This window comes from Abramis brama (assembly GCF_963993115.1).
Source record: "Abramis brama genome assembly, chromosome: 13".
NCBI lineage: Eukaryota > Metazoa > Chordata > Actinopteri > Cypriniformes > Leuciscidae > Abramis > Abramis brama.
Genome location: NC_139975.1, coordinates 16,305,783 through 16,321,314, shown reverse-complemented (window position 1 = coordinate 16,321,314; position 15,532 = coordinate 16,305,783). Strand labels below are relative to the sequence as shown.

General features: G+C 35.0%; 3 protein-coding genes across 3 annotated transcripts; all 3 read left to right on the top strand.

The window, feature by feature from the left end:
* The first annotated feature begins 74 nt into the window (after positions 1-74).
* LOC311094574 (proteinase-activated receptor 4-like) lies at positions 75-2,873 on the top strand. The gene is made up of 2 exons (XM_084132623.1): positions 75-1,891; positions 2,093-2,873. The coding sequence occupies exon 1, from the start codon at positions 904-906 to the stop codon at positions 1,858-1,860; it is 957 nt and encodes a 318-aa protein (XP_083988749.1). The 5' UTR covers positions 75-903; the 3' UTR covers positions 1,861-1,891; positions 2,093-2,873.
* Positions 2,874-5,083: 2,210 nt separating this feature from the next.
* On the top strand, positions 5,084-7,082 carry LOC311094482 (leukocyte cell-derived chemotaxin-2-like). Its single transcript, XM_084132458.1, has 5 exons — positions 5,084-5,218; positions 5,622-5,654; positions 5,745-5,832; positions 6,437-6,582; positions 6,774-7,082. Exons 1-5 carry the CDS (start codon positions 5,179-5,181, stop codon positions 6,938-6,940), a joined length of 474 nt encoding a protein of 157 aa, XP_083988584.1. The 5' UTR covers positions 5,084-5,178; the 3' UTR covers positions 6,941-7,082.
* Positions 7,083-11,950: 4,868 nt separating this feature from the next.
* On the top strand, positions 11,951-15,252 carry LOC311095078 (leukocyte cell-derived chemotaxin-2-like). The gene is made up of 5 exons (XM_084133412.1): positions 11,951-12,029; positions 12,443-12,472; positions 12,585-12,672; positions 14,411-14,556; positions 14,756-15,252. Exons 1-5 carry the CDS (start codon positions 11,990-11,992, stop codon positions 14,920-14,922), a joined length of 471 nt encoding a protein of 156 aa, XP_083989538.1. The 5' UTR covers positions 11,951-11,989; the 3' UTR covers positions 14,923-15,252.
* The last annotated feature ends 280 nt before the right edge of the window (positions 15,253-15,532 follow it).

Here is a 15,532-nt window from a genome sequence, read left to right as displayed (position 1 = left end):
CCTTCTACAAAGGCTGATACATTACAGCCTTTAGACACGCTCCACCAACTCTTAGTTGAGGTCAGGGTAGTGTGTAAGATGGGCATAGTCCAAAAGCTCACTGGTGTGGTCCTTGAAGCGATTCCCCTGGTTGAGGAGGAGGAGGCGAACGGCTGGTATATTGATTATTTATCTCTTCTAGGTCCAGTATTCTATCACGTGCAGGCAACACAAAGGCAAGGAACAGGTGAGGTGGATAAATAATAGCCATTGAAATTTTTTGGTCAAAAACAAAGAAGGCAATTCAACATAAGAACAGTCAGAAGAAAACCAATGCAACAGATTTACCAAAGCAAAGATAACACAGCATATTTAAATAAAATGTGGGCTGGGTGTAATGTGTGGTGAAACATGCACAGACATGAGATTCAATCACATTTAGTCATAATAACACATCTAGATTTTATCATATTATTGCATCACCGGTGCAGTAGGCTGCTTCAGATTAAACTGAATAATAAATAAAACTTGAGGGAACAGTTCACATATCAATTCTGTCATCATTTACTCACTCTCAAGTTGATCTAAACCTGTATGAGTTTATTTGTTCTGTTGAACACAAAAGAAGATATTCTGAAGAGTGTTAGTAGTAATCAGTTTCTGGTCCCCATTGACTTCCATAGCTGTTTAGTTTCCCACATTCTTTAAACTATCTTCTTTTGTGTTCAGTAGAACAAAGAAACTCATGCAGGTTTAGAAACAACTTGAGGGCGAGTAAATTATGACATAATTTAGATTTTCTGGGTGAACTATCCTTTTAAACAGGGTGCAGGGACCAATAATGTATATTTGACTGGACTGCACATAGCATTCACTTAGTAGTTATGCTTGTGATTGCTTTCTGAGTTGACCTATTGTGATTAAATGAGTATGTATAAGGAGCAGATCCAGAGCTACAGGACTGAACTAGTGGTTCCTCTTCTCTGCCTCTTCGCCTTTTTCATCGGCTTTCCCACAAACACATTAGCCCTCTGGTTGCTGGTCATGCGAACCAAAAAGCTCCCTTCCACCATTCTGCTGATCAACCTCACCACCTGTGATCTTCTGCTACTGCTGGTGCTCCCCTTTCGTATTGTCTACCACTTCCTAGGCAACAACTGGACATTTGGAGAACCATTCTGTCGAATTGTAATTGCGCTCTTCTATGGAAACATGTACGGCTCAGTGGTATGTCTGGCACTGATCGCTGTGGATCGCTATGTAGCTCTCGTTCACCCTTTCGGTGCCAAGACACTTCGTAGTAACAAGAACTCAATCTATATGAGTGTTTTTGTTTGGATAGTAGTTGCAGCTGCTGCTGTGCCCTTGTTAGCCTCAAAACAGTCTTATAACATAAAGAATCTTTCAATAACAACCTGCCATGATGCACTGCCTTTAGAAGAGCAGGAAAAGTACTTCCTGCCGTACTTTGCTACTCTCTTCTCCCTCTGCTTTCTGCTTCCACTGTTGGTTGTGCTGTTCTGCTATTCTGCAGTGTTACACACCCTTATGGCTGAAGGCGAGCGTTTTGCCCATGCAATTAGAGTAACTGTGCTGATGTTGACGGTTTTTATTGTTTGCTTATTGCCGAGCAACGTTCTCTTGCTGTTGCATTACTCCAAATCGGACTTCGCCAATAATGACCTTTATGTTCCATACCTGATCACTTTGTCTCTCAGCACCTTCAACAGCTGCATCGATCCTTTCATCTTGTATTATGTGTCTAAGGATTTCAGAAATAGGTTAAAGGAGGCTCTAAGGTGTTCTGGGTCTGATTCGGAGTCCTCTTCAGAATCCAGGACAAAGATGACCTTACTATCAAAGATGAGCAGGACTGAATGATCCTTAAATGGAGAAAAAGCTTGATCGTGAGGTTAGCATTACAGTTATGGAAATCAGAAGATACTAGGCTAAATAACTTAGGGTGTATTGAATGACTAATACTATATAGAGCGTCTGTCTATCTGTCCATCCATCTGTCAGTCTGTGAAAGTAACTTAAGATTAGTTTAAATTGCACAGGAAAAACTGGAATGGGGAGATATTAATTCCATTTCCTTCTTTCTTTCCTTTAGACATTAAAGACAAATGGATGTATTTCAAAATATTTCAAGGTTCTTGCATGAAGGCACACTGCATGTTTGCATCTAAAATTTGTAAATGCTCTTTGTAGAGATATTTAAGACAACTCAACAGTCTCCGTGGCCTGATGGATGGATTATTAATGTTGGAAAACTCAGTTTCATACTGTCTTAAAAAAAATCAGGGGACAGTGTGAATTAAAGTTTCTGCCAATGTCTGCTTGAAAGATTCACCAAAATTGGGTTAGAATTGTACACATTGAAAATGTTCTATTATATTATAAACTGTGAACTAAAAACTGAATACATTTAATGGATTTAAACAGTGGAAGGCAAAATGTAATGAACATTTCAACCATGAATTCTACAGTACAGAAGACAGTACAATTGTGCTGTATAGTATAAACCATTGAATTGCAAATGCCTTTTATAAGCCTGTTTTCTGCTATAGAAGCATGCATAAGAAATAATAGTTTCTTTGTGTATATGAATGTCTGTATGTAGGAACAGAACCACATCGCAACCATATCTAGCTCTTATGTCATGAACTGCTGATTTTTATTTATTTATGACATTAACTATGATTAACATTAACAACCAAAAATGTATATTTAAATGTATTTGAACAGCATATCTATTGTTTTATAACACAAAACCTGACAAATCTGTTCTTGTGAAATGTTTTAATTTGTTTTGCTTTGAGAAAGTACTCCTCCCTCCAATTACCTTTATATGTCAACATTAAAATGACAATAAATGCTCTGATGACACAATATTTCATAATTATGTTGCCTTTCTTACCTTCATTGATATGCTCCTTCTGAACTTACATTATGTACTCCATTTAGTGGACAATACTGATATCATGAGACATTTAAACACCTTGATATGACTGAGAATTAATTGAAAATTGAAAAACTACAGTATATCACACATTATATATGTTTGATTACAGTATTTGAATGTACAATGATCAAAAATACTTTTTTATTGAATAGTGATGGAGCAAAACTATGAAAAGAAATTGTAAAATTAGTCTATTTTTTTTATTACAAATCATGTAAACATAAATGCAGATAATGGGGTCTTTCACCCCACACTTGAGGTAAAAGTCCCTTGGAAAGCTATAGGCATATAGTGTAGATATTGTATGTCCAGACACAATAGAATGATATAGCACGAGTAAGGAATGTTATGTATGCCTCTAAAAAAGTCTACCTCTCTGAAAGAGTAAACCTTTGGTATAGATATAGACCGGCAAATACTGTAGGCAAATACAAGAGTGTACATTATTATATACTGTACATAAACACACACAGATGAGCATGTATGTCTGGTTTGTAAGACCACAGTTAATGTGTCCTTTGATTTCATTCTTCCTCATGTCTTTGTGTTTGAACCATCTTTCTACTTTATGCTCGCTTTGTCCTGTCACTGTTGAAAGCAGCAGAAACAAAAAAGGAGAAACATGAAATATCTTGCCAAAACAAAACTGACAGTTGAACTGATTCTGTGCTGTGGTTTATTTGCAATCAGACTGCAATAATTCAATGGCACCTTGTTCAACTTCATTAGCTCCTTCTACAAAGGCTGATACATTACAGCCTTTAGACACGCTCCACCAACTCTTAGTTGAGGTCAGGGTAGTGTGTAAGATGGGCATAGTCCAAAAGCTCACTGGTGTGGTCCTTGAAGCGATTCCCCTGGTTGAGGAGGAGGAGGCGAACGGCTGGTATATTGATTATTTATCTCTTCTAGGTCCAGTATTCTATCACGTGCAGGCAACACGAAGGCAAGGAACAGGTGAGGTGGATACATAATAGCCATTGAAACTTTTTTGGTCAAAAACAAAGAAGGCAATTCAACATAAGAACAGTCAGAAGAAAACCAATGCAACAGATTTACCAAAGCAAAGATAATAATGGACAATAACTAAACAGAGGGCTTGAATACACTGAGAAAATAAACTGAACAAGAAACAGGCCCACAATGCAATCAGTAACCATGACATCAAATCATGAATGAGAACTCAGGCCAACATGAACAGGGAAAACCACACTAAAACACAATGAAACTAAACGTAACCCTAACATACAGTTGGCCAATATTTCAACTATGTAATGAGATAAACTCCTTTCTGTGGCGTCTTCGTTTCAACACTAAAATAACGCCATAAAATACTAGCTTACAAATGCATAAGGAATAAATATAAATATTTATTATTTATATTTATTGTCTTCCGATTCCGTATCAGACTCTGGTTCCAACATATATGGCTGAATTTTACCGGTTTTGATAGACTTCTGTAGTCTGTACTGAATTCAGTATGCGGTCAGCCAGCTTCTTGCTTGAATTTCACCGGCTGCAACATCGGATGTTTACAAAACAATTTCTCACATGTAATGGTGGGGATGTGGAAAAGTATTTTAATATGCAAAACTGTTACCCAATCATATCACTGGGCATTTATTTCCAAGTCTTGAATGTGGCACGGCCATCAGAGTGTTTCAAAGCGAGGGTCAAAAACAAGATAGAAAATATTCTATTACTTCTAAATTAGGATGTTATTTATGTTATATTCAGTTCATGACCCCTTTAAACATCGATAAAGTCTCAGTATGTACTACATGTGTTCATATACTATAAGTTAGTGGTGAGGTCTAGATTCTGACTGGTGAACATCCTAATGTATAACCATCTCTTTAAACACTTTTAGAATGCATTTGAGCTTTTATCATTTTCATCATCATATTTGCACTGTGGTTGCACAATGTTGGTTCTGAAAAACCAAGCAGAAAAATATTCCATGAGAAAAACTAAAATGGTCATGTGATTTTATGTTTTGCACTGGCTTATTTTCACTGCAACATACATTTATATTTAAAATGGGCTAGTCTTTTGTTCCCATTTTGGCTGTTATGCAATTTTATTGTGTTTGTAACGTGCAAGCGTGTTGAAAGCAAAATTTCCTCATGAGTCATGACCCCAGTCAAAATATAAAAACTCACAGTTAAATGAGCCAAACAGACTGAGGACGACAGCAGAGAAGAAAGCATCTGAAAACAAACGCTTATAGGATCATGAGACTCTACATCCTTTTCAGTTTTCTGCTTTTGGCTGGTGAGAAATTACAATTTAACTTAAATCATCATTGCTAGCAATTTTTATTCTAAAACTTGTAAATGAGCAAAATAAGAAAACACCAAGTCTAATGCACAAATGAAGCATAATTACTTCTGACAATTTTTATGTTCTAAAATTTAAATTTATTTTAATTACATTTAAATCAAAATGAAATATTGGTAAAAAAATGATTCCACTTATTCTCGCAAACAAGAATGAGCAACCTATTAAGATTCTGGTTTTACTGTTAACATTTTTTTAATTTGAAGTTTACTGATGTTTTGTTGTTTAATGTGAAAAGAGTAAACATGCAAATTAACATGCAAAGTAAACCTTGCAAAAACAATCCAAAATACAGTAATTATGCAAAATAAAGTCTTAATGTCTGTCTCTTTTTCAGTGATTTGCAGCTCTCCTGTTGATGCTAGTCAAGGTATGAAATGTAAATGAAGAAAAACACAAACAGACACATATAAAGACAGACAGGAAGCATAAAATAACACAAAAACTTTTCATTTCACAGTGACATTTGGCCCCCTCTGCAGTGGTAACCCAAGTAACAGTAAAAGAAGATGTGATAGACATGGCTGTGGAAACTATGGGGCCAAACGGTAAATTCTGTTTTTTTATCATGTTGCTGTATATAAAGCTCTATTTCACAAGCAGTTTTTTTCTGACTTTTATTTCCTCATCGCTCTTTCCAGAAGTCATTGATGACACATTTAGTAGTGACACATTTTTGGTGGAGGGTGTGTCAACATATTGATCATTCCTTTGTTTTGAGTGTTTTACCACACAAGTTTGACACAACCCAAAAACTCAACTTTACACAAGATGTTAATTCTGTACCACAGGCATCATACTTAAAAAAAGAAGAAAATCCAGCATAATTTGCCCTCATGTTGTTTACAACCAATATGACCTTCTGTCTTTCATAGGAAACATAAGAAACAGACTGACCAGACTGCTTTTTTCCATGCGGTGGAAATTAATGTGTACTAATATTATCATTCACTGATCAGTTGTCACAAGACACAGTAAAACGAATAAAGTTTGATGTCACTGATGTCAGATCTTGATTTGTTGCATAATGTTTGAATGTACATTAAGATTTTAAAGCTATGAGGGTAGTTTTTTTTTTTTTAAATCAACTTTCTATTTCATTTTGGTCACAGGGAGTAAATTATGTTCTTATTATGTGTGTTTGTGCTGCAGTAAGCATGGGAAACATATGGGTCTTGACATTGTGTGTGCTGATGGAGCCACAGTTTATGCTCCATTTGATGTGAAGCTGGATGGGAAATCTAGGCCATACGGAAATAACAATGCTATCGATGATGGCATTAAATTGAGTGGAGAAGGTGTGTACCTTATGTTAAATATGTTAAATATTCTAAAGCATGAATAGCAATGTAGCACACATTTATTTCATAGAATAGGTCATATCTATATTGAAAATCAATATTAGTATATTAGTAAATATAGGACATGTGGAGTAAGATTTTGTACATCAAAAGCATGATCTCACTGTAATCTCACGTCTGTTTGGCAGGTCTCTGCTTCAAGCTGTTCTACGTTAAGCCGGACCGTTACACCGGGACCCTGAAGAAAGGGCAGAAGATCGGAAGTCTGCTCCCAATGCAGAGAGTTTATTCTGGCATCACTTCCCATGTTCACGTTCAAATGTGTGACAAATCAGATCCCACCAAGTACTTCTGATGCTGATGGAGTTGATGACCACATGCAACGGCAATCATCAAACCACTTCAAAATATTGTGCCATTTATATCAGCTTCTTACCTTATTTCTTTATGCTGGTGCCCAGCACTTTGTTAATCTAACAATAAAGTTTTGAAGACTATTATGTTCTCAGTGTTACATGTCTAAAAGGCAGGGTAGGCGATTTGTTCCAGATTTTTTGTTTTTGTTATGCTGGTTAAAAGTCTCTTCACATCCTGATAGCAATCAATAAGTTAAGTGGTCTTAAGTATTTATATGCATAAATAAGACTTAGGACCATATAATTGGACGGTAAATTGCAACGGGATGACTAAATGATGCTAGAATTTTATTTTTGAATTTTCAGAATTTTAGGGTAAACTACACTTTAATTACACAATTAGCTGAAGTCCATTTTGCACAGTTTGTCATTGCAGAAAACCACAGAGATGTACAGAAAAGCGTGTGCAGCATTTGCTATTTGAGCATGTGTCAAATTGAGTGCAGGATGTGGCCAAAATGTCATTGTTCATTGTCACATCTAGTCATCAAGTCAAGCAAATATATTTTAATGTAATTTTTCTTATAACCACCCATCATATAAATTACCTGTGATTCAGTTAAGTACATGTAACACATGTACATAATCATATAGTATTTATTTCAGGTATGTTTTCTGTTTGAATTTAACAGTAGGCCATTGAATCTCAGTACGCTTGATAGTACTGACTGAGGTGAATTTGGCCTGCTTTCTTTTAAGTTTCCATTTTCCCCATGCATTATCCCAGTCTATGATTTATCCCAGTGTCCTGATATGCTGCTGAATAATCTGAATAAACTTACCAATGTCACTCATATTCACATTATTTACATTCTGCATTATAAGAATATTTTAATATTTAATATTTTTAAAGAGGTTCTTGTTGTACTATTTGATTTATTATTTTACAATATAGAATTGTAAATTTACAGTGCTACAAAATATTATTTTTGCAAAGAGTTTATTTTAAAATGTATGCTTTTGCAATATTACATAAGTAGAAAAAAATACAATATAAAATAAAAATGGTAACAATACCTATTACAAATTAATATATTTGAATAGTGTAATTTTGAGTTTTTTTTGAGCTGATCAGACTGCAACGTCTCACATTTCAACTTATCCATTAGCTTCTAGTGGTACATTACAGCCTTTAGACATTCTCCAAAAACTTTTACTGCAACGTATAATGACATTCCTAATAAAACTGTATTTGGTCCACTTGGTTTCCCACATTCAGTGATTCAGAAGTGTTGTGATTTTATAATTTATTAAATTAAGAAGAACACAAAGGCAGTCTTCATTTGCTTTTTGCATACACTCATTACTACACTGGAATTTCCCCACTAGCATGCATACTGTCAAGGGTTTTATATTTTCTTTAAACATTGATAAAGACTCAGAGTGGGGAAGCCTATTAAATAGACTTCGATTGGTGTACATGATAATGTATAACCATTTACTGACACCAGATTATCTCTTTAAACTCTGTTTCTGTACGGCACGTGTTGTTCGGTTCCCAGCACTTCTGTCTAGCTTGGTTTTCGGTTCAGTGCTGTGGTTTATACATTCATGGTCCATGCTTCATCTTTCACTGTGAGTATGCTTTAATGTTGTTGTGTTACAGTATGTGTAGCACGTAGTTCGTGTTTACCATCGGCCGAATGCTTTCATGTTGTCATGTTTTGTGTGGACACACAGTCTGTGAGAGCTAGTTAGCAAGTTTTGTGTGAACACGTGACTTTAGTTATGTTTGTATGCATGTGCCACATGTTTTCCCGTCTATTATCTCAACCCTGCCCATCTTGTTATCTGTTTAGTGGGTTATTTTCCCCACATAGGGCCTGTTCCATAAAGAGTGCTGGGAAAAGTGGGGATTAAAGTCCAACACCTGACATGAATTAACCTAAATAATATGTCTGGCCTGAAGCAGTTCCATAAAGGTTATTTGAAGTTCACAAAATCTATAATTTGAACCAGGTTGAGTCATTATAGTTGTGTGTGCACACTATCCTAAAGCATTCTTATTTTACATAATTTTATAAAAATACAAATAAGCTTTCCAGATCTTTAGGGTTTTAACAATGTTTTTCATGCTTGTTCAATGAACCATAAACAATTATTGCACATGCAGATGTGGCCAGAGCAATAAACTGCAATGTTCGTAATGTAAGACAGCTGATCGTCTTTGCAGTGCCAAATCACGTGTAGATATATGTCAAGTCACCTTTATTTATAGTGCTTTATACAATACAGATTGTTTCAAAGCAGCTATAAATGTGAATAACGTGCATATGAGGAACATTGGGAAGTTTATTCAGATTATTCAGCAGCATATCAGGACACTGGGATAAATCATAGACTGGGATAATGCATGGGGAAAATGGAAATTTAAAAGAAAAGTCTGTGTAGGGGAATTATGGTTTAGCCACATAAAGAGACCAATATGCTCAATGAAGACCAGGGCCTGTTTCAGAAAGGAGGTTAAGTGAAAACTCTGAGTATGTTAACCCTGAAATGAGGGAAACTGGGTTCTTCCAATGTTTCCTCATTTAAACCGATTTCTACACCACTGATTTCACAAATCCTGTGAATCTCTTATTTGATGGCTCTCACGAGTTTGTGCACAGGAAACAACACAAAAATTCTAAGAAAGAACGTGAGAGCGAGGCTCACTTTCCTTCCCGCTCTGCATAGAGCGGCCTTACTGATGTGCTCTGCATCCCCGATGTTATATAGAACAATGCACAATGAATGAATGTACTGCACTGCAAATAATGCTTACTTCTTAGCATTTTTGTCTTGTTGTTTCCAGTCAAAATATCTAAAGATTCTTAAATCAAGATGCATTTTCTACATAAGAAAAAATAACATAAGGTATTTAGTCTAAGAAAAATAATCTTGCAGTTTGCATTAAGATTATTTTTGTAGCTTGAATGAATGAATTAAGTATTTAAACATCACTTATGCTTTAAAAGGGGGGAGGAGACTTAAAGAGTGTTAAAAACCTGCTCCCAGACAGGTTAGGTTCCCAGAGTAAGTTACCATGGTAATAAGTTACCTCTCTTTCAGAAACGGGCTTGACTTACCCTGCTTTTTCGGGTTTGACATACCTCCCATTCTGAAACAGAAAACTATGTAGTTATTCAACCCGAACCTCCATAGCAAACTGTTTTTTTTTGTTTTGTAAACAGCACCCAGAGACTACAGTGCATTTATTTTGGCTTTGCCATTACTTTGGCTTTGCCAAATTATGGTGGACAGACTTTTCCCGAATGTTATTGAGAACACTGTGATAATGATTTTTCTCTACTTTGGGAAAATGTTTTGTTTGGAATTGTTCATTGGAAAAAAGAAAGCAATTACACAAAAATAAAATATTCTTACTTAAACTTCTTTTTTGTTAGCAAAATTTTATATACATAAATGTACATTTTCTGGTCAGAAACCACTTTTCTATGTTTTGCTTACTGAAGTACAACATTACTTTGGGACGATCTCTGACTCGTGTAACAAGAAGGCTTTAAAAGCAATTAAAATATGTAGCCTAAATCTTTTAATTGATATGTAATCTTTCCTGATTACCCTAGTTATATACCACCCATGTCTTGTGTCTTTTTTTTCCTTTCGTTTATTTGTTCTACATTGTGGCTGTTTCCTTCTTTGTTTATATAAAGTTCTCAATATAAAAAAAATAAAATTAAATAAAACACAAATGACTAGTAAAGGCAGTTCAGAGTCGATTCTTTCTTTTGGGAGACAATAACTTTATTTATCGTGCACTTTGCAGAACGTTTACATTCACAAACAGATATATTACACAGTGTAAGAAAGGGAATATTCAAAAACCACAATGGGGCACTTTAAAGCTTAACCTGATTGAATCATGTTTTTATAGCCTACTTAATTTTTAGTTGCTGCCACGTGTTTTTTTGGTTTTTTTTTGCCCTTGGGTTACCATGAAAATGAATATTAGTTTAATAACTTACCGCTTGCCAGTTTTTACCTCTGATATTTTAACAGTGATTAAGAATTAAACTTGCGTATTGACTCGGAAGTATGCAGACGACTTTTTGTCGGGTGTTGTTGCCATTTGTGAAACGTAATTTCAGGGCTCCATTGATCATGGCTTTTTCATAGTCGTGGTGTATGCGAGTCAATTGAAATAACTCAAATCAGCTGTTCTGAAAACTAAAACTCAGAGTTTCCCATGTCAGGGTGAATCAACTCAGAGTTCAAGTTTTAACTCAGTAGGTTGAACCTCCTTATTGAAACGGGCCCCAGGAGTCAAAGTTGAAGTTCAATCAGTTGACAGAGAGTTTCCACACTTAAGATGATCCAGCCTCAAACTAACTTGAAACAGTAATACTTATAGTCATGTGGATAAGTGGGTTTATTTGATCAGACCCCAGGTTACATTGGTCAAATGTTCTTGTGTAGTCATGCTGCGGAGCATGGCTCGTATTTACGAGTTATGTTTTTGTGTTATGTGGAGCATGCGACACGTGTTTATCATCGGCCTTGTGCTTCTTTATTGTCATGTTTTTTGCAGTCTGTGAGATCTCTGGCTGTTATCACATTCTCCCATCTATTGTCTCAACCCTGCCCTTCTTATCTGATTATTATTCATTCTTACTATCTGATTGTTATCTGATTATTGGTTCATTTGCCCTACTTTCTCTCCATTTATACCCTTTCATTCCCTATATATTCTCCATGTTCTCAGTCTGTTGCCAGTTCGTCGTTGTGACTCGTCCTGTGTGAACCTCTTTAGGTCATCCCATAATTTCAAGTCCTGTCCTGCTGTGTCCAGGCCGCTCTCGCCAGTCCCAGGTGAATCCTGCATTTTCTCCTCGGGTATAGTTTTTGTTTGTTTTTTGTTTTATTTCATCAATTACAAAAGCAAATAATACTTTGCATTTGAGTCCTCTCTACCCACAAACCTGACACAAACAGACTGAGGACGACAGCAAAGAAGAAAGCATCTGAAAACAAACGCTTATAGGATCATGAGACTCTACATCCTTTTCAGTTTTCTGCTTTTGGAGGGTGAGAAATTGCAATTTAACTTAAAGCATCACTGCCTGCATTTTTATTCAAAAACTTAACTTGAAAATGCTGCTTATGAGTAAGAAAGCTATTGCACATGATAGAAGTCTATTGCACAAATGAAGCATCATTCATTTTGAAAAATGTTTATATTTTAAAATGTACAATTAATCTGTTTAAGGCTAAATTAAATACAGGTTTAAAAGAAAAATAAATATTCATGTTTCACATATTATAGTAAACGAAAATGAGTATTAAGATGAAGTTTTATTGTTACCATTTTTAAATAATTCACTGATGTTTTGTGGTGTCATCAAAACATTGTGAAAAGAGAAAACATTGCAAAAACATTCCAAAAAAAGGAAATACAGTAATTATGCAAATTCAAGTTTTAATGTGTGTCTCTTTTTCAGTGATTTGCAGCTCTTCTGTTGATGCTCAAGGTATGAAATGTTAATGAAGAAAAAGACAAACATACAGAGAAATATAAAGACAGACAGGAAGCATAAAGTAACACAGAGATGAGTTTAAGAAAATTATGTTTCTATTTCACAGTGAAATTTGGCCGCCTCTGCAGTAGTAGCCCAAGTAACAGAATAAGAGGATGTGATAGACATGGCTGTGGACATTTTGGAGCCAAACGGTAAATTCTGCTTTTGATCATGTTTCTTCTGATTGTCTGTATATAAATCTCTGTTTCACAAGCAAATTTTGTAACGGCACATGCAACGGCAATCATCAAACCACTTCAAAATCTTCTGCCATCTCTGAAAAGTAATACAGGGACCTGTTACTAATTCAATTCTAAGTTAAAATGATAATTTATTGATTCAATTAAAACTTTTAAGTTGTAAACATTTTTTTTTTTAGTTCTGTTGGACATAATAATGTTGATCTATGCCTTAATATTGTGTGTACTTTAAACTCAAATTTCTGCGTTAATTGATTTACTGTTCATTTTTTTGTTGTTGTTGAGCCAACACATTTTTTTAGAGTATATCAGCTTTATTTCTTAATGCTGGTGCCCAAGCACTTTGCGATCTAACAATAAAGATTTAAAGACTATTATGTTCTCAGTGTTACATGTCTTAAATAGTGCCATCATAGCATATAAATCATCCTTTTTTTAGACTTTTCAAAGAAATACAAAACATTGTCTGCTAATTGCACTGAAGTTATAGACACTGATAATTAGTAAGTGAAGTAAAAACAATCAAACGAAATACAAATCTCTAGAGTGGCTGTGTGCTCTAATAAATATTCATGTTTAGTTTGAGCCGACCTGCTTTATTTTTTATGTTGTTTTGTGTAGTGCTTTGACCTCTATTCTCGGCTCTTTGTAGCAACCATTAATTACACATTTAGCTGTAGCAAAGCCCCTTTCAAGAAAAGTCTGTTCACTCAGTGACCAGATTTGCAACGCCTCCGGGCAGCTATTTCAGGCATCCAAGACCTTGTAGCTACCTTAAGCTGACTGTTTTTTTACACAGTTATAGTTTATTGTATTGTTATTTTCGTTTGTGTATTTTTTTATATTTTATATTTCACATAAATACAGTCTATTAATATTTAATATTTGTTTATATGCAATTTACTGCCCAAGCATACATACAGACCTATAGAATGGTGCGTAAACAAATCTATAAGGAAAACTGTCAACAATCTGCTCCATATACGATTCCAGTGATCAAGGGCTTAAAGCTACAATATGTTATTTTTTTAGCCGCTAGGGGTCGCTAACCTCTTACAATAACAAAGGCGTATAGGTAAGCAAATTTTGTTTTATCTGACTTTTATCTCCTCATAGCTCTTCCCAGAAGTCATTGACGCACATTTAGCAAATAACACATTTGTAATGGAGGTGTGCTGTGACATATTGATATCATTCTTTTGTTTTGAGTGTGTTACCACACAAATTTGACAACCCAACACTACAAAATATCTTTATTCTGCATCAAACACTCTTAGAAAAAAAGATAAATGGAGTTCTATATAGAAAGGTTCTTTATTCAATTTGAAAAAATCCTTTATGGCAAATGGGTTCTATAAATTAGACACCATTTCTAATACAATAAAACAAATAAAATTCATTATCATTTACTCACCCTCATGTTGTTAACATGCTGTATGATCTTTCTATTTTTGATACTGATCAGACTGCTTTTTTCCATTCAATGGAAAATTTGGAAATGAATGTGTACTGATACTATTATTCACTACAATTGTCACACGACAAACAATAACAAAAAAAGTTTGATGTAACTGATGTCAGATCTTGATTTATTGCATCATGTTTAAATGCATATTAAGATTTGAGAGCTAGGGAAAGAAAAATAACTTTCTACTTAATTTTGGCCACATTATGTGTGTTTGTGTTGCAGTGGGAATGGGAAACATTTGGGTCTTGACATTGCATGTGCTGATGGAGCCATAGTTTATGCTCCATTTGATGTGAAGCTGAATGGCAGATCTAGGCCATACGGAAATAACAATGCTATCGATAATGGCATTAACTTGAGCGGGCAAGGTGTGTACCTAATGTTAAATATTCTAAAGCATGAATAGCAACGTTGCAAAATTTTCTTTTAGAGACATGTTTGTGGAAAAAACAGTGCTTTCTTGATAAAATACTACAACTACTACTACTACTACTACTAATAATATAGGAATAAGATTTCGTACAATAAATGCATAATCTTATATCTCCCACATCATCTGTTTGGCAGGTCTGTGCTTCAAGCTGTTCTACCTAAAGCCGGACCGTTACACCGGGACCCTGAAGAAAGGGGAGAGGATCGGACGTATGCTCCCAATGCAGAGCGTTTATCGTGGCATCACTTCCCATGTTCATGTTCAAATGTGTAACAAATCAAATCCCACCAAGTACTTCTGATGCCGATGGAGTTGATGACCACATGCAACGGCAATCATCAAACCACTTCAAAATATTGTGCCATCTCTGAAAAGTAATACAGGGACCTGTTACTAATTCAATTCTAAGTTAAAATGATAATTTATTGATTTAATTAAAACTTTTAAGTTGTAAACATTTTTTTTTTTGAGTTCTGTTGGACAATAATGTTGATCTATGCCTTAATATTGTGTGTACTTTAAACTCAAATTTCTGCGTTAATTGATTTACTGTTCATTTTTTGTTGTTGTTGAGCCAGCACATTTTTTTAGAGTATATCAGCTTTATTTCTTAATGCTGGTGCCCACTACTGCCAAGCACTTTGCGATCTAACAATAAAGATTTAAAGACTATTATGTTCTCAGTGTTACATGTCTTAAATAGTGCCATCATAGCATATAAATCATCCTTTTTTTTAGACTTTTCAAAGAAATACAAAACATTGTCTGCTAATTGCACTGAAGTTATAGACACTGATAATTAGTAAGTGAAGTAAAAACAATCAAACGACATACAAATCTCTAGAGTGGCTGTGTGCTCTAATAAATATTCATGTTTAGTTTGAGCCGACCTGCTTTATTTTTTATGTTGT

What these genes read in the sequence shown, in the direction of transcription:
- LOC311094574 (XM_084132623.1), top strand. Translation starts at nt 904, where the DNA reads ATGAGTATGTATAAGGAGCAGATCCAGAGCTACAGGACTGAACTAGTG.
- LOC311094482 (XM_084132458.1), top strand. Translation starts at nt 5,179, where the DNA reads ATGAGACTCTACATCCTTTTCAGTTTTCTGCTTTTGGCTG. An exon ending in TCCTGTTGATGCTAGTCAAG is followed by an intron (nt 5,655 to 5,744) that starts GTATGAAATGTA and finishes TTCATTTCACAG; the next exon opens with TGACATTTGGCCCCCTCTGC. An exon ending in CATTAAATTGAGTGGAGAAG is followed by an intron (nt 6,583 to 6,773) that starts GTGTGTACCTTA and finishes TCTGTTTGGCAG; the next exon opens with GTCTCTGCTTCAAGCTGTTC.
- LOC311095078 (XM_084133412.1), top strand. Translation starts at nt 11,990, where the DNA reads ATGAGACTCTACATCCTTTTCAGTTTTCTGCTTTTGGAGG. An exon ending in GGACATTTTGGAGCCAAACG is followed by an intron (nt 12,673 to 14,410) that starts GTAAATTCTGCT and finishes TTTGTGTTGCAG; the next exon opens with TGGGAATGGGAAACATTTGG. An exon ending in CATTAACTTGAGCGGGCAAG is followed by an intron (nt 14,557 to 14,755) that starts GTGTGTACCTAA and finishes TCTGTTTGGCAG; the next exon opens with GTCTGTGCTTCAAGCTGTTC.